We start from the raw sequence: 27878 nt of genomic DNA on the forward strand, positions 1-27878 counted from the left end.
CCAAGATTCATACTACTGTACTACATATATTTTTCACACCAATAAATCTTCAGCTTTAGTTACATGAGTCCAGTTAACAAAAAGGCTTGCAGAAGTGATTTACTTTTTGGGTATTTTGAGATGATATGTTTGAGGATGTTTGCAGAAAATTTTTTTCACTATGTACCACATTGCCAAATTCATATTTAAATAAACGGAATTATAACATTGATCTGTTGCTTTTTAAAAAATAAAATTTGACTGAAATGCAAAAAAAAAAAAGTGTCCTCAGAATACTTAAATCTCAAGATGGGGAGATTATCCCGGATTATAGGATAGACTCTGAATGCAGACATATGTATCTTTGAGGAGGCAGAGGAGAAAACCATGAGAAGATGGAACAGAGAGAGTTTTAAAAACACTGCCTTCTGAGCTGAAGGTGATGTGGCCACATCCAGGCAGGCTGGCAGCCACCAGATGAAAATCCACGGGGCGCAGCATGTAGAACCTCCCAAGTGCGCATGTCCTTTGCCAGTACTTTAATTTTGGCCCAGTGATACTCATATTGGACTTCAGGCCCAGTACATCTAAGAGAATATATTTCTGTTGTTTTAAGCCACCAAGTTTTTAGTAATAGCCACAGGGAACTAATATAATCACTTTGCATTTTTCTCTTATTTTGTCTCTTCCCACTTATTACTACAATTTCTGTGCTTGCCTGGAAATTGTCTTCTGTAACTTGCCAGTATTGTTGTTTCTAAATTTGAATAAGCATCAGTCTCTATTAGGACCACCGTACTCATAGTAACTATAGGTAATGGGAAAATAGATAGGATTACAAACATTCGACATATGCAGGTTTTCTGAGTCAAAAATTTTACTAGTTCAAGGATAAGCAATATTATAACCACTTATTCAAATCTAGATTTAGACAACAAAAATGACATTGTTCTTTGCACTACAACTACAAAATATCACTAATTACAACCAACTAAGTGATGGTCATATATATTTTATAAATTATTATTCAGCCAACTAATATATTTATCTTTTATCCTAAGACCCAGTTGTAAATAGAAGGGTGGTGTCATATATGATAAGGCGCCATGGAATCCATCCTCAATATGTTCATGAACAACTTGAGCTCCAACATTCTGAAGTCTTGACACATACATAAATCCGTCATCTCTCAAAATATCATATTGACAGGTCAGAATGTAGGTTAATGGCAAATTCTGTAGCTGGGAATCACTGGCCAGCAAGGGCGATTCTCTGACATCCATAAGTGCTGGTAATGAAAAATTAGTTCTTCCAAGAATTGGTTCATAATAAACATGGTCCTTCCTGTATTTCTTGGGTAAGAGAATGGTCCAGTTAACAAACTTGAACAAATGTCTTGATTCCAGAGGCATATGCTGGTTTCTTCTCATTGCCTCAGTCAATGTTTTATTCTCACTGAGATATAAACCCAGGAGTTTTATGGCTATTTCCCGTGTTATGATTATACCGTTTTCATTTTCTCTGAGAGATGGCAAATAAGAATCAATTATCTGTAAGCTAGGATAAAGTAAAGCTTGTACCTTGATTTTATGCTTTATTTCGAGATCATTCTGCACCTGGAAAACACATGATAATATTTTGTAAGGCAAAGACTTTCAAAACACCAGGAAAAGAAAATTTTATTTTATTAGTTCAAACAGTATTGAGATACACAAATCTGTATAAGCTAATGTTATGTTATAATTATTTTCACAATATGTATGATGTCTTCCAGTGGCATTGGAAGACAAAAAATGTCAAGTTAATTTTAATGGTGAAGTTTTTAAAACGGTGTGAGAAAGAGAAAGAGGCACAAACTCCCAGTTATAAGATACATGAATGCTGAGGCTATAATGCACAGCATGATGACTAAAATTAATCATACTTTATTGTATAGTTCAAGTTCCTAAGATAGCAAAATTGAAAAGTTCTCATCACATGAAAAGAGTTGACTATGTGAGGTGATGGGAGTTAACTAGACAATGTGGTGATCATCCTACAATACCTACATTATTTGGGGGGATGATTATGTTGTGCACCTGACACAAATATAATGTTATATACCAATTATGTCTCAATTTAAAAAATTAAAACATAAGGCAGGACTTTAGGTACTACTGAGCTGTATCAAAGAGGGACTTGAAAGGCTGGGAGCATCAGCCGCAGTGAGATCTTCAATCTGAGATAATGACAGAAATAGCAGCAACCTGGCTTCAATCTCTAGCTAGGTTTGCTCTAGCAAATTGGGTGCCTCAGCATCAATTGAATTAGTGCACAAAATGAGTTCAGTAGAGTAGGCAAGGGGGAGATAAGAAAAAGAGAAATATTATACTGTTTTTGTCAAAAATCATCAGTGGAAAAACACTAAATACTGTAACTTTGTAAAAATTCTTATTTTTTTAAGGCATAGCTTATTTTTTAAAACTTTCAGTCAGGATGTCAAAGCAGGAGAGTAGGTAAACTCTGAGATTGCCTCCTCCCACAATCACATCAAAATTACAGCTAAATTATAGAATAACCTGAAGACTATCTGAACAAAAGTCCTATAACTAATGATATGAGGAAGTCATATTGAGACAGGTAGGAGGAGTGGGGAGGCATAAAGGGTTAACCACATGCCCACATGTGGTTAGTAAGACAAAGGAGAGAGATTTCAGTCAAAGCCCTAGTCTGGGCTCCCAAGTTCAGAGCTGGAAAGAAGAGTCACCATGACATCTGGCTTTAAAAACCAGTGGCAATTGTGTCCCAGAGAGACAAAGATCTGCAGAGGACCAAGATATGCTGCTCTTAAAGGGTCACTGCAACAACCCATTTACTCTAAGTTCCAGCACAGAGGCAGCCACTCAAAAAGTGCTAGGAATGTATGAAGAGGAGCTAAATCGACTAGCTTCTGGGTTGGAGCTGGAGGTGCAGGGATTGGGGTATTTATTCTCTCCAGGAACAGAATCACTGGCCAGTACCATCATTCCTTTGTTGAATTCTCCTCCCATCAGCTGGCCCAGCATAGAAGAATGCCCAAATCCATGCTCTCCATTAACCTAGCAAACATAGTTCAAACCTACCCTAGTGATCCCCTGAGACCCCACCCAAATTCCCTCACCTGGCCTGAGCCTCTTCCAGAAGTTCCTCCATAGGAATGGCCTATCTTGGCTCATGCTGCAGACATATTCAAAGGATTGTAAACTCCACATGAGTGGTAGATCCCCTGGGCTTTTGCTGAAGACTGTTATTTTAAAAGTCTACAAATTCTATGGAAGTGGTTGCTCTAGACTCATGCTACAGATTCTCTCAAAGGTCCCAAAATCCCACACAAGCAGCAAAAGGCCTTTGCTTAAATTTTAAGTCCTGCCAAGTGGTCACAAGCTTAGCAGAAGTGATGATCAGTCTCAATTTGTATTGTAACTCCTATCAGGTGGCCCCAAACCTGAGTAAGTGGAGCCAGTTATGGCCTGTAACATAGCTCCAACTAAGCAGCTGCAAGCCCGGCACAAATAACAACAGGCCTCAGATTGCATCATTGCATCCATCGAAAGGTATCAAGTCTAGTGCAAGTCACAGCTAGCTTCTGTTTGCAGCATAACTTCTTCCAAGCACCTCCAAGTCCAACACAAGTGACAACCAGCCGCAGGTCACTTTGTGTTTCCTACCAAACAGCCCCAAGCCCTGACAAGAAATGGCTAGCTTTGGTCTACACCAGAGCTCCTCCTGAGAGGTTCCAGACCCAATGAATGCAGGAGTAGGCTTCAGACTGCATCAGAGTCCTACCCAATGAACGTCACAAAAGACACACCAAAAGAGCAGACTTGGCTGGAATGAGAGGCCCTGCTAAAGTGACTCCCACTCCATGGGGTCAACTCTTGCACAGCAGCTCATCTATGGTGGTCATGGCCAGTCCTAACAGCCAGTTCTCCTGAGAGTTAGCCCCACCCATTGACATACAGACAACAGTCAAATGCCAAGTACAAAAAGAGGGCACACACAGGGGACACCCCTGGAGCACCCAGCTCAAGTGACCAGGGAGACTGTGCCACTGCGCTCTATAGGGCACCTTCTACATAAGGTCATTCTATCAATACTGAGAGAGAGCAAGGAATTAAAATTTTTTCTGAAGAAGTAATGACTTGTAAACCTCCCAAACCTGACAAAAGAAATAGCTATACAAGACCAGGAAGTACATAAAGTTTCAAACCATGACACATCATAATTAAAATGCCAAAGGTTATAAACAAGAAAGAATCTTAAAATGAGCAAGAGAAAAGTAATTATGTAGGAGGGAACTCTCCTAGTGGTGTCAGCTGATTTCTTAACGGGAACTTTTCAGACCAGAAGGGATTAGCATAAGATATTCAAGTGACAAAAAGTAAAGACTTAACAACCAAGGTTAGTCTACCCAGCAAGGCTATTAAAACTGAAAAATAAAGATTGTCTCAAACAAAAGCTAAAAGGGGTTCATCACCAGTAAACCACAATTACAAGAAATGTTACAGGCTTTAGGTGGAAAAGAAAATATCAAAAATGTAAATAAGAAAATAAAGCAAAGAAAAAAAATCTCGCTGGCAAAGACAAACTTTTTGTAAAAACAGCGTACTGACCAATTATAAAGGCAGTACAAAGATTAAAGGACAAAAGTAAGAATGCTATGTGTAATCGCAAGAATAAATTAATGGATACACACAAATACACCAGATGAAAAGAAATGACTAAAAACATAAATATGAGAGGTGAGTATAGATTGTAGAGATTGTAGAAGATGTTCAAACTGAATTGATCAACTTAAAATAATTATTTTTACACATACATAAAATTTTTATTGATTTAACGAGCTATATTGGTTTCACTGGATTAGACAAAGTGACATCCCATACTCAATTCAGAACAGTAAGGATAATATACACAGTCCCATATTAATTCAACATAATAGTAGTTGTACAATGCCTCATCAGTTCATCTACTTCAATCACCACAACCATTTAAATCTCATGGTAAGTAGTTGAAACAATCCTAAGGGAAGACAAAAGAGTAAGCTGTGTTTGTCCACAGATGGTTCATTAAGACTTTAAAACAAATGCTATAATCATAGACAAAGAAGGACATTTTGTAATTATAAAGGAATCAATCCAACAAGACACATAATTCTCATAAACATCTATACAATCAATGTTAGAGCCCCTAAATCTATAAAATAAATATTGATAGACACAAAGGGAAAGATCCACAGTGACACAGTAATAAATAGTGAGGGACTTTGATACCTCATTGCTATCAATGAATAGAGCATTCAGACAAAATCGACAAGCAACTTGTGATCTTAAACAACACATTACAGCAGGTGAACTTAATATATATTTTTAGGACATGTCACCCAAAAGTAGAATATACATTCTTTTCAAGTACATATTGAACTTTTTCCAGGATACACCACATTTAAGCCATAAAACAAGTCTCAATAAATTTAAGAAGACTAAAATTATATCAAACATCTTTTTCAGTCATAACATTATGAAGTTATAACTCAATATAGAAAAAAACTAAAAAATAAACACACTGACACTAAGTAACATGCTACTAAACAGTGCGTTGGTTACCAATGAGATGACAGCAGAAATCAAAGATACCTTTAGACAAATAAAAATTAAAACACAATGATCCAAAGAGGGAAGTTTATATTAATATAGGCCAACCTCAACAAATAAGAAAAGCCTCAAATAAACAGTCTAAACTTAGAACTAATGGAACCAGAAAGAAATAATAACAAACAATAGCAATAATAACAATAAACAAATACCAAAGTGAGTGGAAGGAAGAGTGGAAATAAATGAAATAGAGATTTTTAAAAAATGGAAAATATGAATTAAACCAAGAACTCATTTTAAAAAATACTTACAAAATTAATAAACCTTTTGCAAACTCATGAAGAAAAAAAGAGTCCAAATAAATACAATCATAAATGAAAGAGGAAAAATGATAATGAACACCACAGAAATACAAAGGATTATAAAAAATATTATGAACAATAATATACTAACAAATTGAACAACCTTGAAGAAATGGATAAATTCCAAGAAACATATGCTCATCCAAGTCTGAATGAGCAAGAAACAAAAAATCTGAACACACTAATAACTAGTAACAAAATAGAATCAATAAACAAACGAAAGTCCTGGACCTGATGGCTTTACAGGTGAATTTCACCAAGTGTTCATGGAAGAATTAATGTCTATCTCTCTCAAGCTATCCCCAAAAGTTGAAGAGGAAGGAAATCTCCAAAACTCAATTTATGAGGTCAGTATTACCCTGATACTAAAACCACAGACAAAAAAACTACCCCCCAAATTACAGCCAACTTGGTTTTGCAAACCGAATATAGCAATATATTAAAAAGATCATACACCAGTGGGAATTTTGCCTGAGGTGCAAGCTTGGTTAGTATTGTATTAACTATATATGGTGTCAGATAAATACTAGACTTTTCAGGTTGATTGCTTCATAAAGTACTTGTATATGAATATCTAATTACTATCTTGTACATCTGAAAAATATAGTATTATGTGTCAACTGTAACTGAAAATAAATTAATTAAAAATAATTTTAGAAATTGGTAAAAGGAAACCAACAACTTATTCTTAGAATGCTTCAAAAATACGTATTGACCTTCTGCAGGCACACCATAGGAAATGCATGCTCAGCTTCATTTTTGTTTGAGAATGCAGAGATGGTGTCTGAACTGAACAAATATCTCAGAAACTCCTGAGTAAACCATGGCTCAGACTATAGAGTCTTCGGAAAAACATACCTTCCCCCTCAACTCTATTTAACTATTACTATACAATAGAGGAGCATGGTCATACACTACTTCTTCTTACCACTTCAATCACTTGTTTAATCTGGCTGCTACCTAATTCTCTCCAATTTTCATTTATCTTGTTTCTCTTGAATAGATTTTCTTTTGACCAACCCCACTTCTACTTTCAAACACAAGCCTCACTCCCTGAAGTTCCCTTTGTATTGTAACTCATATACTTTCTGAGAAATCATAATTGTTAACATTCAGTGAGCAGTTGCTACAGGTGAGACACTCTGGCGAGTGAATCATACTGAATTTCTTCTTGTATATGTCACAAAACACCCCTTTCTCATCACCCCTACTTGACTCCTCTTTCTTCATTCCCCACAAGTCAAATTAGGCCAGTTGATTCCACCTTTTTTTATGTCACTAATTCATCCACTTTTCTCTGTTCCCACAGACGTTATCCTAATCTGCAACACTCCTTTGCTTAAATACTGCCATTCTTTCATCATGCTCTCCTTTCCACTCTTTCCCTACTTCCAATCTACTCTTCATTTTGCAACGACAATAGTTTTAAAAAATACAAACGGGATTAAAACTTTTCAATGACTTTGCAATGCTTTGGATGGTAAGTAAAAATCAGTCAATAACAAGACCGCTCAATGATTTGCCTTTGTGAAACTTTCTTACCTCATCATTTAACATACTTTCCTTTTTCCTCTGATGTAACATTTATGAACTTCTTCCATTTTTATTTCTTACCAAGTTCCAAAGAAAGAAACAGTGACTATGTGAACAGGTAGGGAACAAAATGAATCCACCTACACTCTTCTCAGGCAAAGGACAAAAACAACTTCATTCTAAAGATGAGTAATCAGTTGCTGCTCATTCCAGTGGTGTGTAGGATTGTTTTTCCCCATGAAGAAATATGGAGGGTGAATTGTGAAATGATGTTATGCTGTTGCAAACAAGATAAGCTACAGAAAGTAGTTAATCAGGTAAAACAGGATGAAGAGAGGTAGAGGCCAAACCCTGAGGTATTTTGAAAGGTGAAGCAAGAAGACAGGAGGTGTGCAGGTATAATGTCAGCATTTAGACATAAACAGATTAAAACCATTGTCCTAGATTTCAAAATACTTTGAGTTTACTTGGGAATATTTTCTATATGGCAACTATGTACAAACTGCTGCAGGCAATGTACAGGTATATAGAGAGGGTGTTCCTGGAGGCATTTGGGAGCTTGTGGAACACCCACGTGGAGAAATCTATTCAGGTATAAAGGCTCTGAGCTCAGGACAGTAGTGGCAATGGACGATACAAATTCGAGAACCTTCAGCAGATAAATCAAAACTCAGAGCTGAGCCATTATACCATGGAGAGAGAAGAATAAAAGACAGAATCACCCAAGAGGTGAGCCCTGGGAAATACCAGGGAGAGTGAAAAAGAGTTTGTCTCACATAAAAATGAATGGAAGAAAAATACAAGAACAGAGAGAGTGCCATTTTCAACCTCATGGGAAGAAAAAGTTTTCTCAGATAAAAGTTGTCAAGTGTTTTAAATGATGAAAAGACATTATATACAAAGAAGAACAACAATTTCCTGTAGATTTAAGGAGAAAGAAAGATTAGATTGATTGGCACACTTAGCCACATAAAGTTAAAAAGAATCTGTAGGGCAGACACAAAGTGATGAACTGAAAAGAGTAGCTATTATAAATATGTAGAAAAAGAGAGTAAAGTTTGTTTTTAGTTGGAGTTGGGTACAAAAAATGATTAGTGATAGGACAGAATATTACAAAGGTTAAAAAGCTTATGAACTTTTTTTATTTGATTTTAAGATACAAAAGCTTAGATATGATTACATGTTGAAGTAAAAGAGCAAATAATGTTAGAGATTTTGAAGATACTGCAAAAAAAAGAAAATAAGTTTTAGAGAAAGATCCTTAAGGAGATGGGAGATGGAAGGCAAGTAATACAGCAGAGGTGGTGGGATAATTTCAGGTGGTACAATAAATGGAGAAGACAATTAATTATGGAGGAGTGCGTAACTAGACGCCATTTACTCATTATCTCTTTAAGAAACTATGCTTCAATTCAATGGACTTAAAAATAAACGTGTGAATCAAACTAATTTCAAGTTTGATGTCTCTTGGAGGAAAGAGGAAGACTAGGGAAAGAGAGAAAGAGACAGAGAAATAGGAGAATTATTTTCTGTAATTATTCTTTATCAGGCTAACATCAATGTGTCTTACCCTTAAACTTTAATATAAAGAAAACTGCCTACTTAAAGAAAATAATGCCCCATTGAAAACATCTTCAACATAATTGTGAAACAACTGGACCAACTGGAATCTAAAATTCTGCGGCATTAAAATACATAGCCTTCATGTCTTATGAGCTCATGTCAAACAGTAAGCATGTAAGTTAGTGGCAGATTAATTACATAATTGTGAACTATTGTCCCATTCATAAGGAAGAAAACAACCTAAATTTGAAAAGAAAAACACAATTATGATGGTTGAATTTCTGATGTCAGGCTGGAGCCAAATAACTTCTTTTCTTTTCCCTGCCAAATTGACCTCCATCACAATGTGACAGTAAATAGCTTTCTAATGTTAAATGATAATAATTTCAAAGCCTTACTTATTTCAGCCTTCATCAGCACTATTGATAAAGGTATTTCAGTTTTTAAAACTAAAGAAGTTAGCCAATTTTTTAAATATAGTGATTTTACTGAGTTATTTTTTTTCCCTCAGATGAGGATATACATCCCAAGACAAGTTGCTTTCCTGAGACATGTAATCTACTAGGCAGATACGGAGAGACGGAGCTAACTAATCCATGATAGAGGAGTTGAGGAATCATTCTCAGTCTTAGGGTTACTCAGTTCAAGATCTAACCAACTACATTTAAAAAATTCAATTAGCTTGAATTCTTTAGCAAAAATTTTATCTAACCAATGGTGACAGGGGCTATCCTGGGACTATATGTACAGTAGCTTCTGCAATTCATCTTGATCCTGTTAGGACAGGTGGATAGAAGCTTGCAGAACAATCATGATGCAAGTTTCAAAGCAACAGAAGACAGGTATTTTTGTTTTCAATGGACGTCATGTAGTTGTGTCACCCAGAAATGTTATTGTTACAGAGAGAAAAATGGCAGAAAGTGGCATCCTATATCCAAGGGTGTTGAATGTCAAATTTTTCCTTAAAGCATCATCATTAATTTCAGTTTCTGATGACTATTTACTTGAAGGCTGTTTTGTAAAGAAAATTTAAAAAAATCTAAGTGTCAAACATGTAAGATCATACATGGCCATAGAAATGCGGTCTGGAGAGGCCAAAGAGAACTGTTGCAAGTCATATCACAAGGCCACATGGCCAACTTAAGACAAATGATCTAAATTAGTAAGAATGCTGCATTGAGAAAGGACAAGGCTATAAACTTTAATAAACATATCTACCTTATACCCAGCTTCCTATTTAAATGATCTATATTAGAAAATATGGTTTTTAGAAAATAAAGAGAGTGGGACTTAGTAATTACTTCAAAGTATAAATAAATTCACTTTATTTTCTCTATTTGAAAAGATATTTAGAACTCTAGATTAATAAAAAGCAATGCATAGATTAAAATAAAATTGGGTGAGATGACTACGAAATTGGATTTAAATGCTATGAATAGATTTAAAAAATGTTGTTTCTGTTGATTAAATCTTAATTAAAGATTGAGGAATTATGTCCAGAAGAATTTCCTTAATTATTGTGAAGCTCCAGATCACTGTGACTGGCAAGTTAATTAGCAATTTAGGATACATAATTTGACATTGTCAGAAAATCCAAAAATTATAGGTGTTAAGTTCACTTATGTTCAATAATGGGAAAATAATTAAAAAATGGACAATATCCATAAAAGAAAATTACAAAAGAAACTACCTAATCCATGAGAACATCTTTTTGTATTGTGAATTCTATCTGAAATATCGAGTCATTTTTGTATGCATGTAGGAAAAATAAATCTAACATATTCTGTTGTAGTCCTCTCAAAGTATACAACAATAATGATCTCTTTGAGGTGCATTCTTATTGAAACTGAGATTTTTAATCTATAATTCCAAACATACTATTATTAGTCACAAGCTCATGAGATGTTAGTAAAAAGGTTTAGAACAATTATAAAGTAAAAGTTAGTTCTGTTAACCCATATCAAGAATAAACCTTGCCCTGGCTGGTGTAGCTCAGTGGATTGAATGTCGACTGCAAACCAAAGGGTTTCTGGTTTGATTCCCAGTCAGGGCACATGCCTGGGTTGCAGACCAGGTCCCCAGTGGGGGCTACATGAAAGGCAATCACACACTGATATTTCTTTCCCTCTCTTTCTCCCTCCTTTCCCCTCTCTCTAAAAGTAAATAAATAAAACCTTTAAAAAAGAATAAACCTAGATCAGAAAATAAAACTTTTTAATGAAAATATAACAGATGTAGAAAGTTTAGCATAGCATGAAGGACAAGTAACTTAGCGTGTGAGCATAAAAAAATATCAGAAAGAGGGAAGGAAATCCCTTTTTTATATTATTAAAGTGCACTGAGTTTTTAATGCAGTATTGTCAGCTGTAACAACCTCTTTGGACATAAAGATCAGAAACTTATCTGTATACTATATTCTGGTATAATCAATTAAAAGAATAAAATAATGCCAAAATTTAATTTACTTCAAGAGAACAATTTGTACTGAACTACAAATTTTACTTAGAATTGCATTTATTTTTGGTGGCTGTGTTAATATTTAAGATTACTCTGCTGGAAAGCTATGAGGTGGGTCTTTATGTCTTCAGAACTCTCTATGGCTATATCAAATAATCATTTCAAAAGCTTTTTTCACTTACACAATCAAGCAAACATTCCATTGTACATATGTAGAAATTATAGGTGTGGCAAGGGTTGCTCAGTCATTATAATCAGTGGGTGATTGTTGGACAATTTTCAGAATCTCTACATCCACAAACCTAGCTTTTGATAAAAATCAAGATTGGAATGCTACATAACTTGGCATAGATACTAGTATAAGAATCTGAAGGTGGGGACAGTCTCCAATTTTCTTTCCCCATCATATGTCCCACACGTACCAGCAACATCCTTCAAATCAGTGACATATCATTTCAAATACACAGCAGATCAGTTAAGGTTGAAAAAGACCTCAGGATACAAGTCTAATGGTTTACAAACTTTCTTTTTTTCTCCTAAGAAAATTTATAAAGTCCTCTAAACATGAAAGGCATTATAAAGTCCTCTAAACATTAAAGTAGAGCACCTTGGGTTAAAAGAGGCCCAGGGTACAGAGCAAAAGGTAAAGTTTGCCACCGCTGCCATACTGGCTCTGAGTAGGGTTTTATATAGAGGTGTGTGTATGTTTTTACAGATGTATATACATATAGGCATGAGTACATATGCATACATGTGTATGCATGTTTACATGTGTATATGTAAAAGTATACATATGTATGTGTATGTCTCTGTGTGTGTACGTGCAATCTTCTTTTAAGTTTCCCAGCATGACTAATTTATTTCCATATTTAAGAGAAAAGAAATTTCTAAAAAAGAAATCAGAATGCTCCCCAAATGATGTAATTAGGCCAGCATAACCCTTATATCAATATCTGAAGAAGACATTAAAAAATAGATATCAATCCCTCAAACAATACTTCATCTTTAAGTTCAGCAAGTGGAAACAAGCAGTATATAAAATTTTTATTCATCATGACCAAATGAAGTTCATCCCTGAAATGTACACATAATTTTGTATCTGAAAGTCAATTGACATAATTTACCAAGTTAAAAAATTAGAGTGAGAAATCACATGGTCATCTGAAAAGATGCATTAAAAACATTTAGCAAATTCACTATCCACTTATGCAAAGACTATCAGTGTATTAGGAATAGAATGGATTCTTTAACCTGACAAAACCCAGCTATGGAAAACATTCAGTTAGCATAATATTTATTGGTGAAATACAGAACAATTTCCTCCTATGTTTCAGGGCAAGACAGTTATATTCAACATTTTATTGGAAGCCCTAGCCAGTGCACTTATTAAGAAAATAAAGTAAAAACATAAAAATTGGAAAGGAAGAATTAAAACTATCTCTGGTTGCAAAAGATATGATTACATAGAAAATCATAGAAAATATATTAAAACTTTTCCAGAATGTCTAAGTAAATTTTTCAAGAATATGATTTTAAAGGCTAATTTAAAAATCAAGTGCACTTCTATGTATTATTGATAAACATTTGGAAAATGTTATTTTAAATGAAATTTTCCAAAGTAACTCTGGAATAAACATGAGAAAATATTTGCAAGACCAAAGAGAAAATATTTGCAAGGCTGAAAAGAAAACATTGCTAAAGAAATTGAAGAGGCCTAAATAAAATATGATATACCATGAACATTAATTGGATAAAATGAACAAAAGACCTACACAGACTGAAAGTGAGGGGTTGGAAAAATATTCCTAGAAAGTAGCAGGAAGAAAAAGCTGGTGTTGCAATACTTATATCAGACAAAATAGACTTTAAAACAAAGGCCAAAAAAAGAGACACACAAGGACATTTCATAAACTGAAGGGAAGAAATTATCAAGAAGATATAAACATTATCAGCATATACCCACCCAACACAGCAGCACCTAAATATATAAGGGAAATCTTGGAGGACTTCAAGAAAGCTATAGACAGCCACACACTTATACTAGGAGGCTTTAATACCCCACTGTCAAAAATGGATAGGTCTTCCAAGCAAAATATCAACAGGAATATTGTGGCATTGAACAATGCCCTAGATCAAATGGACTTAACTAATGTTTATAGAATCCTCACCCCAAAGAAGCAAGACACACATTCTTTTCAAATGCTCATGGAACATTTTCACAGATAGAATACACGACAGGACAAAAACTAAGCCTCAACAAATCCAAGAAAATTGAAAACATATCAAGAATTTTCTTAGACCACAAGAGCCTGAAATTAGAAACCAACCTCAAAGAAAAAAACTAAAAAACATTCAAATTCATGGAGATTGAATAGCATGTTATTAAACAACGAATGGGTTAATAATATCAAGGAAGAAATAAAAAAGTTTCTGGAAACAGATGAAAATGGACACACAACAGTCCATAATCTGTGGAACACAGCAAAGTCAGTCCTGAGAGGGGAGTTCAAAGCGATACAGGCCTACCAAAAAAATAGAAACATTTCAAATAAACAGCTTAACCCTCATCTATGAGAACTGGAGGAGCGACAACAAATAAATCCCAGAGCAAGTAGAAGGAAGGAAATAACCAAGATCAAAGCAGAATTAAATGACGTAGAGACTAAAACAACAATCCAAAGGATCGATACAACCAGGAACTGGATCTCTGAAAAAAACAAAATCCACAAGCCTTTAAGCAAACTCATCAAGAAAAAAAAGAAAAGACCCAAATAAATAAAATCAGAAAAGAAAAAGAAGAGATTACAATGGATACAATACAGATACAAAGGATTGTGAGAAATTACTATGAAGAACTATATGTCAAGAAATTTGAAAACCTGGGTGAAATGGGCACATTTCTAGAAGAATATAACCTTCCAAAACTGAATCAAGAAGAAGCAGAAAGCCTGAACAGACAAATAACAGCTGGTGAAATCAAAGCAGTAATCAAAAAACTTCTGGCACATGGAGGCCCTGGACCAGACGGTTTCTTGGAGAATTTGACAAAACATTTAGGGTAGAGCTAACCCCTATTTTTCAAAGACTATTCCCCCAAATCCAAGAAGTGGAACCTAATCAACAAAAGAAACAAGCAAGCAAAATATAGCCAGAGACATTGAAATAACAAATAAACTGTCAGTAACCAGAGGGTATGCAGGAGAGGAATAATGGGGGAAAGTAGGGGAAGGACCATCAACGAACATGTATAAAGGACACATACATGGACAAAGCCAAAGAGGGTTGAATCGAGGGTAGGAGGTGGGCATGGGTGGGGAGGAGGGAAGTGGTGAGGGTGAAATGGGGACAACTGTACTTGAACAACAATAAAAAAAGAAAGAGTTCAAAAACAAAAATAAATAAATAAAGAAAATACTTCTTGAAAAATTAAGAAAAAAAGTATAATGTCACGTACCTGCTGCGTCACTGCGGCGGCTAACCTGCCCCCAGCACTGTCTCCTGAAACACATATTCGGGTGGGATCCACTCCATATTTCATAAGAATTTTATCTTGAAGAAAAAACTTGACTACAGCGATGCTGTCTTCAAACTGAGCTGGAGAGCGGTGTTGGGGAGCTAGTCTATAGCTTTAAAAAAAATTTAAACAGTTTAATAATGTACCGTTGTGGTTCTATGTGTCTATGTAGATTAACGTACCAAACAGATGCAATTTAACACCATGCTTTATTGCTCAATCTTCCAAAAATCAAACCTGAGTTTTTTAGTATATGAAAAAATAAAAACTTATATAAAGTTTTCAACCTCATATCTCAGGTACATGGATGGCATTGCACATGAGGGGTAAGGGAAGTGTTATAAACTGCCTGATACTGCAACCATAAATTTTAGCCCTTTTTGGATTGATGATACTCTATAGCTTACATCAAATTCTCAATGTAATTGGCGATCTAAACTTTAAAAAAATATTCATAAAGCACCATCAATGTTTAAAGGCAGAAGATCTGAAACATATTCTAGGCAATGTCCTATTTTTCAAAGTCCTTTATTCAATAGATAAAAGTTCTACACTCTGTAATGCACATAACTCATCATGGATAATGCCCAGGATTTGAATCTAGATAAAAACTTTGAAATAAAAAAATAACATTTAAATATACTAGAAATCTTGCTGGTTTAAGATAAATACATTTAGAAGGTACAGCATCGGCAAATTCTTTTAATAGATACAAATAGATATTTCCTCATACAAGTGGGCAAGCAAAAATAAGAGAACACCTCTACAGAACACTTCTCAGAGCTAACTTTTTTTTTGTTCTTTAGAATGTGAAACTTTGTAAATATCTTCACTTAATATTAAATGTTGGCCAGATCATCCTTTGAGGACTACTTAATGTTATAATGGTGAGAAATAAAATACATTAGCTTAAACACATTATATTTGAGGCATAGCTGACTTGCTTTTGTAATCAAACCTCTACTTTCTAAAAGCAAAAATCATAGTAGCCAAAGAAAATCATTCCCTTACTCCGCTGCTACAACAACGGCATCAAGTTTTTTTGCTGTCTCTCTGTTGAGGAAGTCAAAACCCGTGTGCTCTGAAATGAAGAAACACATGTTAAAGTACTTCTTGTAATGAAGAAGCAACAGAAAAGTTATAGCTATAAACTGGGGGGGAAATGTGATTTGAGTCTTACAAGCAACCTCTGTCCCCTCCCTGTTTTCATGCAGAAGGATCTGAATTGACATGACACTTTCTACAAGAGTGTGACTTCAGTCACTCCCTCCAATTATCCGCTGGTGCTTTGGGAAGTTGCAGTACACGCAGCCCATTCTAATTTTCTCTTGTTATTTGCTGTCTACACATAATGATCCTCCCAAGAACCTGCCATGGCTTGGCGCTCTGCTCCTCAGGGCAGTGATTTTCAGAGGCAGGAGGTGTGTTCTTGCTCAGCAGGGCCAGCCACTGCAGCTGGGTTAATCTCCCGGACTCAACAACATCTAAACCCACATTCTCTAAGCTTCACTAGAAATAGATGTTATGTTTTGACTTTCATTACCTGAATTCTGTGTATAACTTAGAACTCAGATAAACAACAACATACTGGATGTGTTGACTGTCTAAAACTGTAACACTCAGTAATGTGTTTCCTTAAAACCTTCATTTTCTCCAAATACATCACATAATGACGTGGCTCAATAACCTTGGCTTTTAATAATGGGTCTAAGGGAAAGCAACTAGATTTCGAGAGATGCTCTGGCAAGTCAGTGTGTGGACTTAGATGTACATATTGGTTTTGGTATGCTTGGCATTCAAGTCATCTCCTCTCCCATGAACACACACACCCCCCACAGCTATCTCCATGTACCCACAAATCCAACTTACCAGTGCCCTGACCATATCACTTTGGCAAATCTGTGACATTACTTTATTTATCACAAGATTCTAGAAATACAGATAATTCTAGAGTTGTGATTAAATTCCAAACTATTTGAAGGAATCTGCTACACATTATCAAAATTTCAAATTAAATACTGGGTATGTAACAACCTTGAAATCAGAAAAGCAAATCACCTAGCACTGTAGGAAGAAAAATAATGTTTTCATTAAAGATGGAAGTGATAAGTATTGAGAAAAGGCAATGTACAGATGAGGACCAAAGTGTACAAAACACAAGCACCTTCAGACACTTGCACTTGAAGTCCCTTAATGATGTATTTCAAACATGTTTTTATTTCTATCTCCCAAGGCTTTTTTGTCCTTACAGTAAGCCAATTTAAATTTTTGTTTTCCATTCTGTATCTTAAACTGTCCCAATGCACACAATATTGGCTGATATCAGTTGTCAGATCATTTTTCCTCTTCCCTATGGCCATTTTGAATTTATAGCAACTTTAGGACCAGTTAGAAACAAGACAACATGAGGATAAATGTTGAAAACCAAGCACAGAAGTATGTAAAAAGTCTACTAGAGTATTTTTAAAAAGTATTTCTTAATTCTTAAAGCAACTTTGGCAAATTTTAATTAAAAAATAGAAAGCCTAGAGAAAAAAAAGGAAAATCAACATTTGTAAGTACCAGAAAAGAGTTCTGTGTGCATTCTGATTTTTCAAAAAACATAATGTATCTAAGTCATTTATAGTTTGCCTATATGAATTTTGGGAGATCCAAAAACAAATAATATGCACATATAAAATAAAGACAGAAAAATGAATCAACTGGAATTTGGCTGAGAAGAATGTTGGACTGTTATTTTTTGAATAATAATAATTCTCACATTTTTAGAAGTTATTGATCACAATTACTACCCTTGACAAGGAAAGGGAAATCAACCTAATAACGAGGAATACTTCTAAGTATTTTTCAAATTTCAAATTCCAGTGTGATATCGTCCCCTCTGTGGGCATTTATCTTCTCTTAGGGAATCCTGAATAATAGGAATATGAACACTTGGGTATTTCGCAGACCTTATCAAAACTTTTGCAGAATTAATTTTTCTCTTTGGAGTCAAATGAAGATAACTTGGCATTTAATATATTTAAAAGGACGCAAAATATTTTGACCATCTTAATGCCCAATATAAATTGAATTATAGATAAAATCTAATTTACTGAAAACATTAAGGAGATGAAAAAGGCATAAGAGAAAAGTACTGGGAAAAATTTTGGATAATAACAGAAGTCCATTCAATCATTCAATTTTTTGTTCCCCAGAGACATGTGTTGAATATTTACTGTATGGGGAGTGCTTTGTTAGATGCTAAGAGATGATGCCACCTACAGGCAGATACTAAAACAAGCATGAAACAACAAGAATTGTCCCTATCAAGCTTATACAAGCTGCAGTGGACATACAGGGAGATTGCTAAAATATTTTAGAACCAGGGGAGCGTTCACACACACACACATGCATACACACACCCACATATAGGCACACGCACGCATGCTCAGAATTTAGGTAAGGTGAAATGTGAAAGTGTACCTTACCTAAATACGGAAAGATGAAAGAGTTTTCTAGAGGTAAGATCTGAAAGACACTCTAGGAACACACAGCCATGAAGACAGATGAGTGTTGGGGGCTGGGATAAGCCTGAAACAGGCTGATACAATCAGACCTGAGAGATACGCCTTGAATAACAGGATGCTGCGGTTAGGAGCCATAGAACTCCCCCTCCTGGACATGCGGGTGGCACACCAATCAGTGCCTTGATCACGCGCCCGCCATGCACCCCCCGGCCAATCACAGGCTAGAGCACGCCTTGAAGCCACCTAGCCACTGCACTTCCTCCACTGCCCTCCTCTATATAACTCCCTCCATTTTGAAATAAAATTTGCAGCTTGATCAGAATCCTTTGTCTTGCTGCCATTCTTCGCGCCTCCTGTCCCATCCCCCTTCATCCGTTACAGGTATATCGGCGGATCCCGTTGACTGCCTCGCGGGCCGAGGCAGATGAGGCTGCATGGAGTGTGTGGGGAACTAAAAGCAGCTCAGTGGAGTAGAAATAGAATTAGGAGGGAAGCATTGCATTGTCAGGGACAAGCAGGTCAAAGAATGTAAGAACATAGGAATCTGAGCACTATGCTAAGGGGTTTAGATCTATTTCATTAAATGGTGAAAGCCCCTTAAAATTGAAACAAAGAAATCATATAATCAGGTTTGCATGTTAGAGAGGTCCAGAGTACTAAATGTAGAAGATGAAATAAAGTTGAATAAAGGAAAGGCAGAGACATCAGAAAGGAGCATCTGTAAAAGATCACGGAGCACTAACTTGTGTCAATGAGGTCGATATATTCAAAAAGGGAATGTATGGGATGTTGTAATTTAACGTGAGCATTAAGGGACTGTAAAGAATTGACAATAATTGCTGTTTAGTAGATCCAGACTGGTTGTCAGTAGCATGGGGGTATTTGGAGAATTAGGAAAGAGAGTATGTAGAGTTGAAACTGGAAGGTAGAGATTAAATTCTGGGGGACAAGAATACTCACAAGGAGTAAATATAGACAACCAGTCTTTTTTGTTTGTTTGTTTTTGAAATGAGAGATGGAAAAGTGGGATTGAGAAAACAGTGAATGGCAGAGAAAATGTAGGAGGTGATTTGTCACAGAAAACAACAGGAGGACCAGTGAACATCGGGAAGGAGGAAAGAGTGGTTGTCATCAATGCAGTAAATTATAGAGCTTGAGGAACTAATTAAAGGGGGGGGACAAGGAAATAAGGGAGGACAAGAGCTTATCATGCATAGAAAGTAATCTGAAAAGGAAAGGAAAATGAAAAAGGACTGGAAAGAGGAATTCACGGTCAAGTGGGAACATTTTTTAAAGGTAAAAATGACTATAAAATACTTAGGAGGATTCATTTAAAAATTAAAAACAAACAAAAACATTAAGTCAGAGGATATATATATATATATATATATATATATGCCAAATAATAGGGTAAGAGCCCTGTGATATAAAGGAAAGGTAGAAAGACTAGTTTCATCAAAGGGGTTAAGCCTCTTCTGAGAGTAGTAGAAAGAAGTAAGCTAAAAATTGGGTCTGGTTGATAAGAAATATACAGAAAGGGTAATTGACTAGTGATCAAGGGTTCAGAAGTTTGAGGATATGCACTCCCTTGTGTCCTCTATTTCCTCTGAAATAGCAGTAAGTTTGATCTCTGGCTAACTGGAGGAGCTGGTATTGCCAGTGAAATCAAGCCCTTCCACGGGATCATGAAAAAAGCATTCCGGGGACCCACACATGGGAGATTGTGATGTGTAAAGTTTATTCAGGTGGAAATAGAAGCGCCCCCCTGGGTTTCCAATTTCCCATCTGTTTCCACCCCACCACGGAAAAAGTCCAACTATGTCCTCAGCAAGGCCAAAAAAAAAAAAGCCACTGTTCCGAGTTTCTGCCTCATATTAAAGCCCAGTCCTTTGGACCCCACACAGTCTGCTGGCCCTGGTAGCTGCTAGACCCTCACGGTTGTGTGGTCCTAGGCGAGAAGTTGCACAATACACAGGACAGGTGTGGGCCACCAAGGTGGGAAGAGAGAGAGAGTGTGTATTTTTGTTCTCCTGGCATTATATTAGCATGCATTGGGGATGGACTAAGTGCCTTTTAAAAATAGCCTATCACTTCCTAAGCTTTTGCGAGCTTTTTGATGGAAGGCCCTAATTATACTAACAGGCCTCTATGGTCAAGAGCCTCCTCCTGTGGCCTCCAGTGATCCTGTACCAGGAGGGAGAGGGGAGGAGCGTTAATCTTGGAGCAATGCTATAATCCCCTGCATGTGAAACTATAACTTCATGGTCAAGCAAACAGGCTCATGCTTCCTAGTTTATCAAACTTAAAGTCTAATTCCCTTTGGGGGCTTATTAGTAACTAGTTAACTACCTATGGTAACATGAAGAGACCTGGAGTGACACAGACTCAGAAGAGTCACTGACAAAAAGAGAGACAGAACTGATGAACTACATGGGACAGGATGTCTGAGTCACAGCAGGACACTAGGTGGCAGTGGTTCCCAGTGTAGTGTGGTGTCTAGATCAGTAGCATCAGCATTGAAAAACAAATTCTAAGGCCCCCCATTGACTTACTTACTTCATAAAAATTCTGCAGGTGAGGCCCAACAATCTTTTAACAAGCCTTCTAGCTGATTCTGAGGCATTGAAGTTAGAGTACCACTGTCTTAAGGTTTTATATCTTACTAGCAGTAGAAAACGACCATTGTTCCCTTCCTTGTCACAGTGTTTTTGAATTGACTTTTTCAGGTTTGTTCAAAATCTTTAAGAAAACAATTTTTCTAGTATTTCCCAAGGATATACAGAACACCTGTCTCACTGGCTATTACAAAAGTCACCTCTGAATCACATCCCAACAGATTCTTTACCTTTTATTTCATCCTATTACTTGCTACTAAAATTGCTTTTACTTATATTTCTATAGCTATGCTCCCAGCATATATTTACAAGGAGGATCATAAAAATCAATATATGTTCCTCATATAATAGAAAGTCTTTTTCTAGGATGAAAAAACTGAACTTCTCATCTCATTTTGGAAATCACTTAGTTTGGTGTTGTGTTTGGTTTCCACTATGTAGACTGTGAAAGGAATAAAACAAGCATGAGCGAGGGTCCCTGTTTCCTTGGGCCTTCTACATTTCCCTCCATATTTTTCCTGCATTGATACCATATTCCCTACCTTGTAAACACTGAGTAGTTAACAAAACATAAGGTTTGCAAAAGCAATACACTCTGTTGGTTTTCGTGATTCTACCAAAGCAAGCATAGGACATGAACACATACATGCCTGATCCTCGACCAGTAGTTTTTGTTAGAATTGAATGATACTGCTTGAGCTGAAACAAAGGCACACACTTGACTTTTCCCAGCCTATTAAAAAAATCCCTCCACGGGGAAGCCATGTGGTCTTTAACTGCTTCCTGAAGCTCAACTGAATAAAGTCTATCCTCTATTTGAGTCATCTAAATTATTTGATTTTGACAAGTCACTGTAAATTTTGGAATTGATTATGGTTCCCCCCTCAATATGTTAGTTATCAAAAAGCTGGAGAGAAGAAAACTAGAAAGCCAAAACTGTAGCTTAACAATTTTAGCATTTTGCATATTAATCAAAGCCTTTGAGCTTCATTAATTTTTCATGCTTATTTTCTCTTTGATTAATTCTCATTGCTAATATTTGGTTAAGTGTTGCTTAATATATTGCTTATATGTTAAGATTCTAAAACTACTTTGAATCAAGTGAGGATGAAAGAGAAAAGGTGAAAAATTCATTTATGAGCTATTTATTTTTCCTCTATTCTGTTCATTTGTTTAATGTTATTATTTTAATTAAATAGAAAACAGCCCCGCTAAAATACTACTACCAATCTGTGATTTTTCCAAAGTTTTCAAAAAGGTAAATTTGTTTATGTATTTGTTCTGAATCTTCAATAGTTGCCTCTTAGAATCATCGCCGGACATAAGTCGGGACACTGGACTTCATGAGAAGAGTTTATTATTACAAAGTTCTATTTTGTATGTTTCTTTAATAATTGAGCCAACAAAAGCCTATTTATAGGCTTTTCTATAGTTAGCATTATTGTTAATAGCAACCACAAACTATTCTTGTAGCAACCAACAGCTTTTGCTTTTGATTTACAGTTTAAAACATCTGCACCACTTCAGTGTTTCTGTTCCTGAATATAATTTGATCCCAAAGATAAGAAGTTTACTAATTGACTTGCTCATGTCCTACTCACTTGATATAAGTTCTTTCAATAACAAAAAAAAAGCTGAGAAGAAAATGCTTACCAAAACCCAAAACAGAACAAAATGGAAATACCAATCTCTGTGATATATTTTGTTAGGCATGTCTGTCTCTCTATTAGATACTTCAAATTTAAAGCTATATTTACATATAGCATATGAGTACATATATAAGTATGTATACATGCATGTGCACATAAATATGTATATTTATATAAGATAGTTCTTATAGTAAAAACATATAGACAGTTACACTTTTTACTTATATGATGAACTTACTGAAACTTCCAAAACAATAAGCACCACCATGAAGATAGATTACCGCTCGTCTTGGGGTTTCTGACTTTCTCTTTGGCAAGTACAAACGTACTGGAACATCAGCAAATGCTGTATCCGTCACTGTGATATGTTCATCTGAAAGTGGCTGGGTATGATCCAGCCTGAATATCATGGAAATAAACTCTTCATATTTCATAATACCTATATGTTCAAAACATATACCCTGTGAGAACAAAAATAAACATTTTCACCTTTAAAAAATATCAAATGCATAAAAAAGGAAAATGAAAACATAAGCAAAATAAACAGAAATAGAATGCTTATAAAATTATTTTCAAATAATGCTCCATAGCTCTTACTGAATAACTTTATTGCCTTTAATATCTCAAGAATTATGTTTTTGATAAATAGCTATCTCATTCAAAAGTTGCAATTTACTGACAATTTATATTATGTCTGTCATAATTATTACTTAATTGTAAATTCTTATCTGAAAAATTTTGAGGTCTTATAACATCTTTCTTCTTTTCTTTCTTTCTTTTTCTTTTTCTTTTCTTTCTCTTTCTACTCTCATCTTTTCTTTTTTGTTATTTTTAATTTTATTTGATCCAAAATTTTAACTGTCATTTTATGACTACTCTACTAATGATTCAAGTGTCCTGGTTTTCAATTACAAATAGATTCCTGTTTACTTCCCTTCCATTCTTTCAGTTCCCAAATCCCATATTTGATTAATATCACTGGGAAAAAAGCTTCTCATTGGTTTTGAAACCAGAAGCTGGTTTCTGACTAGCTTTTCCTAGACCCTTGTGACATGTCACTTGACAATTTATTCAAAGGAAAAACCTTTAAAAATACATTGCCAATAGTACATAAAGCAGCCTTTAGCACTACAATTATTCCAAAGAGTTTAAGGTACTATAAGGTCTTAGAGAATATCTAATCCCTATACTTTAATGATGAAGAAGCATACCGAAACTATAAATTGCAGTCAGTAATCTATAACAAACTATAAACTACAGTCAGTAAATAATGAAATTCAATTGGAATCTATTTTTCTAGACCAACTTCTTACCATGTCTATGACCTAAGCAAATTACTCTGTATACTTCAATATCTTTGATCTGTAAAACTGTAGTAATAACAACAACAATTAAATTTCTCAGTAAATTTTAGAAAGTTTTAAATCAATTAGGACTTTCGATTCGCTGGAGAAGAGTGCCTGGCCCAAAACATCTTGTTTTACTGTTTTTTAAGTATTCCTCACAAAGATGAATTTTTAATAAAGTCACATAAAAGTCCCTTAAAGCAAGTTTTTGGTAAATGGTTAAATTAGGTTAATTTTCATTTGGTGAATTGGCTTTTAAAAAATTAGATATTTGGCAAAATGTCTTGTTTTTATTTTCTAAGTAATTCCTCGGTTTTTAATGCATACTTATGTATTTATGGAACAATAACAAAATCTACCATTTTAGAGATTATTTTGTGCTCTTCTAGCATACAAGGTCTCTAATTCTCAGATCAGTGCTGCAAAGTATTTATTATTAGTATCTTCTTTTTAACAATAAAAATTGCATGAAGAATTAAGGAAGTTTTTTAGGATTGGGCGTGTTTCTACCAAACTCTGTCTTCTAATTTAATGTATTAGTACATTGTAATGTGTTTAAGGCCATTTTACCAAGAACTTAAATTTTTACTTCCATATCATATATTAAAAATATTAATTTTCTTACTGGTAGAACATTGAGCTACAAAATTTAATATTAACAACAATAAAATTTCCCTACAACAGCTAGATTGCTAATTTTACTAGAATAATCTTTAAAGTAATTATATATGTGGGACTTCCACCAAGATGGCGGCATAGGTGGAAACACTTTACCTTATCGCACAACCAAATCTAAAAACAACAAAGTTTTAGCAATAATAAACGTAGCCAAGCTACAGAAAATTAAACAATACAGCCATGAGTGGAAAACTTGTTTGAACAAATAATAAAGGAGAATTTCCCCAATCTGACAAAGGAAATAGACTTCAGGAAATCCAGGAAGCTCAGAGAGTCCCAAAGAAGTTGGACCCAAGAAGGAACACATTAAGGCACATCATAATTACATTAGCCAAGATTAAAATGAAGGAGAGAATCCTGGAAGCAGCAAGAGATAAGGGGACAGTCACCTACAAAGGAGTTCCCATCAGACTGTCAGTGGATTTCTCAAAAGAGACCTTACAGGCAAGAAGGGGCTGGAAAGAGGTATTCCAAGTCATGAAATCCAAAGACCTGCATCCAAGATTGCTCTATCCAGCAAAACTTTCATTTAGAATGGAAGGACAGATAAAGTGCTTCCCAGATAAGATCAAATTCAAGGAGTTCATCATCACCAAGCCCTTATTATATGAAATGTTAAAGGGACTTACCTAAGAAAAAGAAGATAAAAAAGATGAACAGTGAAAGGACAGCAAACTCACAGTTATTAACAACCACGCCTAAAACAAAAGCAAACTAAAAGGACAGCTAGATCAGGAGTGGAAACATAGAAATGAAGATCTCATGGAGGGTTAGCAACAGGAGAGTGGGAGGAGGAGAAGAGGGGAAAGGTACAGAAAATAAGTAGCACAGAAGGTAGGTAGAAAATAGATGGGGGGAGGGCAATAATAGTATGGGAAATATAGAATCCAAAGAACTTGAGACACATGGTCATAAACTAAGGGGGGGAATGGTGGGGAAGGGGGTGTGCAGGGTGGAGGGGAATGAAGGGGGGAATAGAACAACTGTAATGGCATAATCAATAAAATAAAAAATTAAGTAATTATATATGTGTTTTCCTTAAATTTTTTAAATAAAGGAAAATACATTGTGATATCAAAAACTTAAAAAGCTTTTTACATAAGACATATTATTTTATTATAGATGGGTACAAATAATTTGTAGCTGAGAAAGTAAAAGTAGAACTTTAGAGTAGGCTCTGCATTAATGTTGTAATTTAGATGATGATATCAGTATCAGTCACTCTGAGTTTTAAATACACATTAAATAGTCAAGTAAGATAACAGCAGTTTCTCTGTGGAACTGGCACTTGCTACCCCACATTTTCTTTCACTTTATGTTAAACGAAGGAGTGAGAACACTGGGAAAAGACAGTTATGGTGCAAGTGAGCCTTTGGAAGTGATAAGAGAGAAGAATATCAGGATTTAGCAGACACAGACAGGAATTGGTGGCATTCCAGAAAACTGTTATCCACTCTGTAAAACTCCATGGGAAAACCTCTCCCTCTTATACCATGGAGTGCTCCCTCTTCCCTAATCATCTATCTGCTGCTCTTGTCACCTTTTCCTTTCAGCTTCCTAATGTTACTATCATCAGAGGACCTTTCGAGAGCCTGCTGGTTTTGCAGCGAAGAGTATGGGTTTTGAAATAAGGCAGCCCTGAGTTCAAATTCTAGAGTTGTCAATTTCTAGCTGCATGAACTCTTCTGAACCTCCTTTTCCTCCTCTGCAAACTGTAAAAATAATTGAAAGATAGTGGGGGTGAGCATAGGTATACATTATAACAAGTTATACATTGAAAAACCTCAAAAATATTTGTTACCATATTTCCCCCTTACCAAGGAGCTATTTTTACTAGAGCTTGCAACCTACTATGCATATTTCAAGTCAGACAATCTCTGAAACCCAGTAATTTAGAATTGAAGATGGACAATAGAATGCACTGAAATAGTAAGAGCCTTATATTAACATCAAACAGGTATAAACATCAATCACATTTATTTCTGTATTATGAGGTACTTATAGGACTAGGCTGTCCCTGAAAACTCAAATGTAAGTCAAGTTATCAATTAAACTTCAAAATTTTCCCTTCAACAATACCATTTATTTTGTGCCTATCACAACATATGGAGACTTTATATTTAGACAAACTCTTTGGAAATAAATTTCTGTCTCACTCTGTTTGTACAGATGCAACAATTTTAATTTACTTAATTTCATGTAGATGATTTATTCAAACACAGAAGCAATATTTACTTTAAAAGATAATTAATAGAGAATTCATAAGTACTGGTTTTCACTTAACAAGGCACCCCAATATTCAGGAGAAAAATGATAATCTTACCATAAATGAGCACGTTCTAGTGATTGCATCCAAGGCTGTTACTTTCCAGCGTTCTTCAATGTTGCTTGGTATGGGCATATGAATATGAATAGCAAAGAGAACACAAAACAGCCCCAAGCAGAGAGCTTTAAAACCTGTCATATTCCTTTTTTCAGTGTTGTCACAGTGCTCAGATTAAATTATTTCTATTAAAACTAAATAAGAAGTAGCAAAACAAGGGCACACTGAGAACCCTTTCAGGTAATAAGAACTTCTTAATAACTTGAAGCTACTTATCAAGTCAAATATTACAGCCTCAGTAGAAACTTGCACTTACACTGATTCAGAACTCACACACAGTGTCAGTCCATGCTTATTTCATTAGCATGCAATTAAAAATGCTCAGAGTGTTTCCTCACCCTGTGATACCATTATCAGCTCAAAGCAAGTCTGTAGTTGTGACCTAAATCAGAGCTTAAATGAGAGCTATGAATAACTTATGAGTTGACGTTTTGTGATTGGTTGGTCACAATGTTTTGTAAGAAGTTGAAAGAAGTATATACTTTGTTAAAATCCAGGCTAAGGCAATTAGCATGGATTACTAACCATGTTAATAAACCCTTCTTGTTGTGGTGGTGAAGTTTTGGGTCAAGTCATAGAGGGATGTGGGGTCTTGTCTAACTTCCATTATTCATGAAGCTGAAACTTTTTAATAGATAGAAGTAGCACAAGGCTAAGGACAAGTATCCCAGAATGCAT

The 27878-nt window shown here is 35.3% G+C and overlaps 1 protein-coding gene across 1 annotated transcript; it reads right to left on the minus strand.

Moving 5' to 3' along the window:
- AADACL2 (arylacetamide deacetylase like 2) lies at positions 1-27544 on the minus strand. The gene is made up of 5 exons (XM_037141132.2): positions 27141-27544; positions 23032-23254; positions 16032-16101; positions 14961-15132; positions 1-1595 (listed from the first exon to the last, which is right to left on the minus strand). The coding sequence occupies exons 1-5, from the start codon at positions 27279-27281 to the stop codon at positions 993-995; spliced, it is 1209 nt and encodes a 402-aa protein (XP_036997027.2). The 5' UTR covers positions 27282-27544; the 3' UTR covers positions 1-992.
- Between the last annotated feature and the right edge of the window lie 334 nt (positions 27545-27878).

The sequence above is a fragment of the Artibeus jamaicensis genome, unplaced genomic scaffold (assembly GCF_021234435.1).
Source record: "Artibeus jamaicensis isolate MK-2021 breed Jamaican fruit bat unplaced genomic scaffold, CSHL_Jam_final scaffold_474, whole genome shotgun sequence".
In the NCBI taxonomy this organism is placed as follows: domain Eukaryota; kingdom Metazoa; phylum Chordata; class Mammalia; order Chiroptera; family Phyllostomidae; genus Artibeus; species Artibeus jamaicensis.

Bases quoted from the DNA above. Each gene is read 5' to 3' on its own strand.
- AADACL2 (XM_037141132.2), bottom strand. From the start codon at position 27,281: ATGACAGGTTTTAAAGCTCTCTGCTTGGGGCTGTTTTGTGTTCTCTTT. The intron at 23,255-27,140 runs GTAAGATTATCA...TTGTTCTCACAG, and splicing joins CTAGAACGTGCTCATTTATG to GGTATATGTTTTGAACATAT. The intron at 15,133-16,031 runs GTAAGGGAATGA...TTTTTTTTAAAG, and splicing joins GCCGTTGTTGTAGCAGCGGA to CTATAGACTAGCTCCCCAAC.